The following is an 8,697-nucleotide window of genomic DNA, read 5'->3' on the forward strand; positions in this document are numbered from 1 at the left end:
TAAGACGGATTTAATATTTGTAAATAAATTGCTATTATATTATTGAAATCAAAATGCTTAATGAAAGGTAAATCTATCATAAAACTATTATTATATACTATTATAGTATAGCATAGTATACTATTGTACTACTATTATAAATATATAGATGCATAAATATAAGTATCTTTATGAATAGGGCCATTCTGATCCACGCTCCTCACCAGTTCGTGGCGGTAATGCACCAAAGAAAGTTGTTTGCCAACCGCCATTAAAAGCAACAAGACAAAACACGAAGAAGAAGACAGAGGAACACAGTAGTTTCTAGAATGTTTCCAGTCGATCATATTTTTCCCTCGGACGGCTCAGTTTGCCTCGCGCTAAAACAACAAAACTAACGTTTGATTATCGCAGATAACAATGGCTCTTCCCGGTATGTACTTTATTTTTGCTTTATTATTAGTGATATAGTAAAGTTATAAAGCAAAGACATTAAAAGTATCTCTAACCTTTCGATACCTCCGTATTCACATGAATCAAACTCCGTAATGTAGTGTTGACAGGATACTTTTTGTACTAGTTTTTGTGCGCTGATATTTACCATTCATTTCGATATTATGCATTAACAACTAATATATTTTTTTTTAGCTTTGAGCAGTTAACTTATAGAAAAACAAAGAAATGTTTTCTTCATAGTTATACTACTCCAAAACGGTAGAAGGTCAAGAAACAAATATCTTTATTACTAAAAGTAACTGTTTGTAGACTTATTTTATATTTCAACCACTACCTTTTTTTACAGGGCCCAATAAGGACAACATCAGAGCTGGGTGTAAAAAATGCGGATACCGTAAGTAAAGCTTCTGTGTCGCAAACACAGAAGTCGCTAACATTGTTTCAATTTATTCAATTTATTATGAAACTATATATTACAGAGAAAATATGCAGGTTTTGTTTATTCATTACTGCCACTCATGTTCAGAAAAAATATTTCGCACACATATTTGCTCCCTGCAGATATTTTTATAAATAATCATCTGAGCCCAGTTTGCCAATTTATCACCAGGGTATTGCGGTTTTTTTTTTTCCTGATATGGAATGTACATTTTTTTAAAATTTATTAAATCAAGTTAGGCTTCTTCTTTTCTACTGTTGAGGCATTTAGTTGCAATCTATGCTCATGGAGATGAGGTGAGAGATTCTGTATTTATAAGTCAGGAATCAGTTGTTTTAAAGCTTACTAATGCTTTCAGTTTTGGTTTTAATGATTATTACTACAAACATCATTATTAACCTTGAATGTTAAGATAAAAACAAAACAATACTGGCTAGTGCATGAATTTTTTTTTTTCTTTCCTTTGTTTTATTGTAGTTTTTAGTTTCTATTCTAACACCAATCAGCACATTTTATGATAGATTTATCTGTCATTAAGCATTTTGATTTCAGTATATAACAATAGCTTCCTATGATATGCAGAAATTACAATTTCCAAAAATCCAAACCCATCATGGCCATTCGATTCAGTATCGATTTCCTGACCTAACGATTCGATTATTTTTGATACTCAAGAATACACCACGATACGATTCGATTAATTGGTTCATTTTTTTTTTTTTTTACCTTACAGGCTGGACAATGTTTAAAATTTGAAATAAATCAATGAAAGCTGTAATATTGTTATGCATTTTATTTGAGAAACAACCACAAATAACAGAAGTAGAAAAGTTGCACTCCACCTATTCCTATTAAAACCTCATTCACTGAAAAATAATATTTCTCCTGCGTTATAGATTCTGAAAGGCTTTGCATCAAAAAATACTGCACAATATCAGTCCAATGAGTGCAATTTAATACCTCGGCTCCAGACGTCCCCGCACCCTCCGCAGACAGGAGGCCGGCTTGTTTTGTTTTTATGACCGAAATTGCGAAAAAATACTCGTGAAGTTTGACCAGCTAGAAAATCGAGGTGCGCAAGAACGCTGGGACCCTTTTTCCACCTGGATCCCTGCTCTTTTTGGCCCTCATGTCCCTCCTTTGTAGGACTAAACTCGCCCCCACTTCCTCTCCGCCTCGACCATATCTAGACCCAAAGCGTGTAGCACAGACCACGCTTCAATATTGGACATAAATTGAAAATGTCTGTGTCAAGCTTACTGCAACACACTGCTGTAAGAGTATCACCAGGAAGCGCGGTAGGAGGGAAAAATTGTTTTAGCGCCACCGCAGCAGGGGAGTGAGAATCACGCCCAGGAGCAAAATGGATAAAAATAGACCGGAGGAAAAAAAACATGTAACGATACTCTTGCGGACCTGTCAATGCATCGGATCGTCGGCTGTTGGATCGATGCATTGATACAAAACGATTATTATTTACACCCCTAGTAATTACTCAGATCCCTGAAGCAGAACAAATGGAAAACTGTTTTTCGGGAGATTTTTTTACTTGCAATTTGGGGGCTGTAAAGTTGGGTGTTCTGAAGCTAGTGCCTGATTTACATCAATGCTGTCTCTCTATTTGTCTCGCAGCGGGCCATTTAACCTTCGAGTGCAGAAATTTTGTCCGGGTTGATCCTCAGAAAGACATCGTCTTGGATGTTAGCAGCACCAGCACTGAGGAGAGTGAAGATGACATTCCTTCCTCTCAACACAACGAGAAATTGGGACGGAATGTTCAGCGTCATAAAGGTAGGATTCCTTCTCAATAACTAACATAAAGTACTTGCATAGATTCATTTACTCTAAGCATTTTACCAACGACAGCTTCCAAAATCTTGGACAGTTCAAAGCAGGATTAGTTGAAGGACCCAGTCCAGGTAGACCTGTTCCTTGGATTTTCCAGGATTACAAAGCAGGCTACTGCTGCAATGTAGTCGACTAAAACCCAGGACAATTTTTTTAGGTATGAAAAGTAGGACATGTCTAGGAAAAAGAGGAGGTCTGGTCACCCTACCATATCAAACATTTGATGTTTCAGTGAGTGAGTGCTTGTTGCTATGATGCGTCTTTGCTCAGCAGCTTCATTCGTTGTAAACCAACCAATCGGCGCACAGCTCATCTAAATATTCATTAGCATACAATAAAAGGAAGAAAAATCTGTTGTTTTATTATAGGGCTTTTAACCAGGCTTGCATTAGGTCTCATAGAACAGCAAATATGCCATTTGCAGCCAAACTAATGTTACACACCCTATTTAGAGACCTTGAGGACCAAATACCCCATATATAATCATTCAATGACCCCTTTAAATCATTCATCATTAGTAGCTCCAGAGCTGGCCCCCCACTGCCTCTGCCAGGCTGAGGCATTGTCTCTATCCAGCATCATGCTCTGACTCCTCACTGTCCTCCTCACTTAGCTGCAGAAGGGGACATAGACGGCTGCTTCTGCTCCAATCCGGTGCATACCAGCCAGGGTTCTTGTTTTGATGTCCCGCTGATCCATTCTGGGATCCAAAAAGCTGTCTCACCTTACCTGTGTTGTTCAAGGGATCTTCCCCTAAGTGGGAGCATCTCTGGAGGATCTGGTGGACTCACAAACTCCACGTAGACCCGCTTCAGGACTGCCTTGCTGAGGTCAAATTGGAAAGTAGCAGTAAAAAAATATGAGGCGGTGAAGCGACAGAAGTAGATATTATTGCCTGCCGTGCAAACTGCTGGTGGCATGTCAGAAGGCAGAGGCTACGGCATCCCAATGTAGATTACATTTGGTGTATGGGCATGTCTTCACAGAGCTCTCAGTTTTTCTCCACAATTTAAATTTTTCAGATTCTCATGACGAAGATGAAAACAAAAAAAGACAGAAAAGAAAGAAGAGCAAGGATAGAAAACCAAGAAAAAGGTAAGAAATAATAATAATAATTGAACTTTATTAATCTCACATTAGAGAATTTTATTTCTGCATTTAACCCATCCCCATGGGGATCAGTGGGCTGCCATCATGGGTCGCCTAGGGAGCAGTGTGGGGTTAAAGGTCTTGGTCAAGGACCCAGAGTGACAGTTTGTGGGAGTAGGGCTCAGAACTTTTAGCCTCATGAGACCATCCTGGTTTCGCGAGCTTTCAAGGTTTCACTTGCAGATCAGTCTGGAGACTCTCCGTTAAAGAAAATTTGGAGCCGTTCACCAAACGTATATGCAAACAGTGTTGGCTTTGAGGCGGGTTGAGGTGTGACGCAAAGAGAAGCGCAACAGTTCAGTCTAAAGAACATGGCGGCTTCAGCCGATTAAACTAGTGTTAGCGTGACTATTGAGCAAGTTTTATCGGAATTACAGGGTATTTCTTCACTGAAAGAAGAGCAAAACACTGCTCTGGAGGCTTCTCCCGAAAGATGTTCTCCCAACTGGTTTCGGCAAGAGTTTGATCTATCAATTGGCTCCTCTTCGTCGTCGCTCTGTTAGTACGTCATATGCTTCGTTGATCTGATTGGTTTATTTGGCCCGTCTATCACCAACATAGGCCAATCAGCTAACCAGTATTTTCTCCCCTTCCCAAAACTACTTCAACGGAAGGTTTCCAGATGGATATGCGGAGCAAATCCCTCTGGCGGAGTCAGGTTACAGAACTTTAGGATTCCAAGCTCTATGCCCTAAGTAATAGGCTGCCACTCCCCACTAAACATTGTCTCATTAAAACATTACAGTCACAAAGAGCAAATGTTCTTAATTTGATATTAGGAAAAATCAATAGAACGGAAAGAATGTGCTACATCTGTGTTCTTTCATCTTTACCTAGATCCTTATCATCAAGCGATGAAGAACCAAAAAAGAGAAAGAAACGCAGCAGATCACGCTCCTCATCAGACGACGAGAACAGGAAAAAGAAAAAGAAACAAAGTCACAAGAAGAAAAGCAAAAAGAACAAAAAGGAGCACGGAAAACATCACAAGAAGAAAGAGAGAAAGAAGAAACATAAATCATCATCCTCTTCGTCATCTAGTGACTCTTCAGAAAGTGACTGAGCCGCCTATCCGTAAAGCCTCACGTCTGAGGTATTTATAGAGCAGATTACGGCCACCAGTTTTTTTTTTTTTTTTTTTTTTAAAGATTCTTTGTTTGCTTTTTTTAACCTGTGTCTACACACCTCTAGGTCTGTAAATATGGCGCCACCATCAGTTGTTTTTCTGCTTTCTTAACTAGTTTAGACAACATACTGTGATCAGTTTATAAACTGCTTCATCATTATTTATGCGCATTGCAATAATCTTTATTTAAAGCTGGTGTACAATATCATTTGTGTATCAGTGGAAACTGTTATTCAGAGCAAGAGAAACATTCCATCATAATAATGATGCAGATGTATTTCTATTATTACCGTATGTTTTATAGTAAAAGGTCAAATATGAACCAAACTTCTGGACTCTAAAGTAACTGGATTTTTGCTGTCATGTTTCTTTGTAGTTCAATTATGAAGGCATATAACAGTAAACAAATTTGGTTTGTGCAAAAGCTGTATAAAAAGGACTGGTGTTGGTGTAAGCTCAACAGTCTTCAGCAGGATATATATTTTTTCCACTAATGGTGCCCATCTGGTCTCTAGTCCTGTGAGGATTTATTTATTCCACAGACCTGATCAATTTTACTCATTAGTTCTTACAGAATTTATCCTTTTTTTTTTACTGTCTCATTCCTTCTTATTAAAAATACACATTTTCTTTAAAAAGTCTGTTTTAAATATCATATTACATGCATGTGTAGTACAGACAAAAATCAAGAGAGGGCAGCAAAATACTTTTTATGGTTAGTGCAGATCTGCAATGACACAGAAAGCTCAGGGATGATCCCAAAAATCTTGTTAGTTGTTCCAATTTATTTTCTTTAGGAATCCATCAAGCCAGTTCTGTCTAACTTTAGGAGACAGTGTAAATAAACCCAACAGGACGCCTATAGCAACACTGTACATGTATAATAGAATAGTGATGGTCGGTCTACCATCACATTATCTCGAAAATAGCTTAAAAGAACACACACATCTAGAAATACTGTTATCTCTAGTCAAATAATGTTAAAATACAAAACCAACTGGATAATGGTTATCAATAAAATTTTGAAATGGCTCATACTGTATAGTTTTTTTAATTATTCTTAGGCCCCCTGGTGGTAGAGATGTGAACGGTAAGACACCACACTCCATCATCTGAGATTACTGCCATCATCTATTCATGTGGGATGGAAGAAATCAAACAGATCTATACGAGAGGTTTTAAACTTCCTGACTCTTGATCAATTGGCCAAGCAATCATGAATGGGCGGCAGTAGTGCTTTGGCTTTACTCCATAATGGAAGAGGCCTCTGTGTCAAACATCTATCTTTGTACAACAAATATTTAGAAGGATTTTAATGAATACAAAGACTCTGTAAAACATAATAAGAGGGAGATCTGATTCATGAACTTTACGCACAGTCTGAGAGGATGAATGGACTTTGTGAGCCTGAGGCCTGCCTACCAAATGACGTTTAATGAAGTTAACACCTTCACTAACTGATTGGGGAGGATGAAGCGCAGCAACCATAGATCTAAATAACACAGGAAATGTCTAAACGAAGATAAAGTGAAATTCCTCTTTCCTTTATTAAACTAGCTCAGCCACGTCCAACGTGTGACATGAATTAGTTCTGATTTTTTTAGATAATCAAAAAGTATAAGAAATGGGAAAGTAAAACATTTTGTGTTTCAACAAAGGGTTGTTTCATTTCCAACAATTACGTTTAGAGTGCAACAGTAATAGGCTGTCTGGCTGACAGGCTGGTCTGTTGTTTGCAAAACTTTATCTTGACACACATTTACTTTTGAGCTGGCAAAGGCTGTACACTTAATCTACTGTTCCTTACTTTACCTCCATGGTCTTTTGTAAACCACAGAGAAAAGGCTGTGCGCTGTCAAAGGAAGCCTAGCTTCATCAGAGCTGTTAGGCTTTCATATTGAAGACTGACAAGCAGACTGTAATATGCAATATGCATAGTCCTCCCTATCCCACACTTGGTACTATACCTTTTAAAAGCCCTACTTTTTACAGACCACTTTGACTGTTTTTTTTTTTTTTTACTTCAGATGTATTTATTCCCACATCAAACATTTTAATAAAGTTATAATATTATCCAGTTAATAGATCTCCATATACATAAAAAAAACAATAAAAAAAAAATCAATATTTGTTCTTAATGTGTGAGGCTGTGAATGCATTTTTAGAAAGATCCACATTCATGAGACTTATCTTGGCTAGTATTTGATATTTTTTTAAAACCAAGAGGACTTTCTGAGCTCTGAGGAAGGTGATTAAGGAAAAACAGTGGGTATCCCTCCCACTACACTTGATTAACCCTACAATGCCAAATGTATCGTATTTTATACATACGGTTTCTGAAATGTTTTGCATCTGACACCTTTTGCATAATTTAATGGTAAAAACTTTGCTCAAAATCCTATTGTACACAATCAGATATACCTGATAACAGCCAGTAGAAGACTACACAAAAAATAATCTTGACTTATCGCATAGTAATAAATTATTAATATCAAAAATGTATTTCTGTTTTTCTTTTTACATATTTTGTTAAAAGGACGAATGAGGAATTCAAATCAAAAAAAGTAATTTTCTGTTTTGTTTTATTCTTGGATCAGGCTTTAAAGGGATAAAACTGCCCACCAATCAAGATAGAGCTGATCACCTGATAAGTAATTTGCCTTTTTTTCTTTGATACTGTTGATATTTAGATTCTTTCATTTTTGCTGTTAATTACATCTTAAAACTAATTGGTAATTACCAAAATATAAATCCAAGGACGTTATTATTAGTTGCTAGTTTTTGTTATTTCTTGGTACAATCTGAAGTCCCTATTTCGTCTTTCAATAGTTCAAATAGACTCCTTCAGTCAGATTTATTTAGAACAATGGAGACTGATGAATAAATATTGCATTAAGTTAGCACATTTTATATCACTACATGTCATATTTTGCTCAGAGGTTGGTTGCTATGACAATAGCCTTAAACTTAAAAAAAAAAAAAAAAACTCCTTTTCATGAGACAAACTGTAGAAATTGAAACAAAAATAACTTTAGCCCTTAAAAAAGATTAGCAATTTATTATCCATAGAAGAAGACTTGATATTTACTCTTAAAAATAATTTCTGGAGGAATATTGCAGATTAATGATGAAAGAAGTTGTCCCTGTAACAACAGAAAGAAACTTAGCAGCAAAAGAAAGTTAGATGCAACTTTAGCAGAGCAGATGGCCAGAGGACAAACTTGATGCAGACAATGAAATGAAGTTGAAGGAAGGCTACCATGTGCAGCCACACTGAGCAAACCATATGCTGTTTGTATAAGAAAGCAACTAGGTTTTCCTGTTTGCATCAGCTCATTGGCTTTTATTGAGCCTGTTTGGCTGCAGGAAAGTAGAGAGCAAATGGGACTCCATTGAGTCATTTAAATGGAAATGAGATGGTCAAACTCAGCAGAATGGCAGCATATCCTCAACAAAAAACATCTTTGAGGCACCACTCTATACCGTTAAGGAAATATGTTCTTCAAAAATGGGTGACCTGAGTAAATATAATATTGGTAAATGGTTTTTCATTATCGATAGACATGTTTTCAATTTGTTTCTTACATTCTTTTAAGGTTTTATAGATATGATTTTTTATTTTTTTTTTTCTATTGCTTCATAAGAAATAACATAAGTAAAACAAAAAACCCAGAAGTTTTAGTCTATTCTCACTGTCTGA

At 36.7% G+C, this 8,697-nt stretch overlaps 1 protein-coding gene across 1 annotated transcript; it reads left to right on the forward strand.

Annotated features, from left to right (window-relative positions):
* The first annotated feature begins 269 nt into the window (after window positions 1-269).
* srek1ip1 (SREK1-interacting protein 1) lies at window positions 270-6,030 on the forward strand. The gene is made up of 5 exons (XM_038291560.1): window positions 270-412; window positions 782-829; window positions 2,507-2,665; window positions 3,745-3,817; window positions 4,709-6,030. Exons 1-5 carry the CDS (start codon window positions 400-402, stop codon window positions 4,932-4,934), a joined length of 519 nt encoding a protein of 172 aa, XP_038147488.1. The 5' UTR covers window positions 270-399; the 3' UTR covers window positions 4,935-6,030.
* The last annotated feature ends 2,667 nt before the right edge of the window (window positions 6,031-8,697 follow it).

Source organism: Cyprinodon tularosa, unplaced genomic scaffold, assembly GCF_016077235.1.
Source record: "Cyprinodon tularosa strain WSP-4 unplaced genomic scaffold, ASM1607723v1 ctg30, whole genome shotgun sequence".
NCBI classification, from domain to species: domain Eukaryota; kingdom Metazoa; phylum Chordata; class Actinopteri; order Cyprinodontiformes; family Cyprinodontidae; genus Cyprinodon; species Cyprinodon tularosa.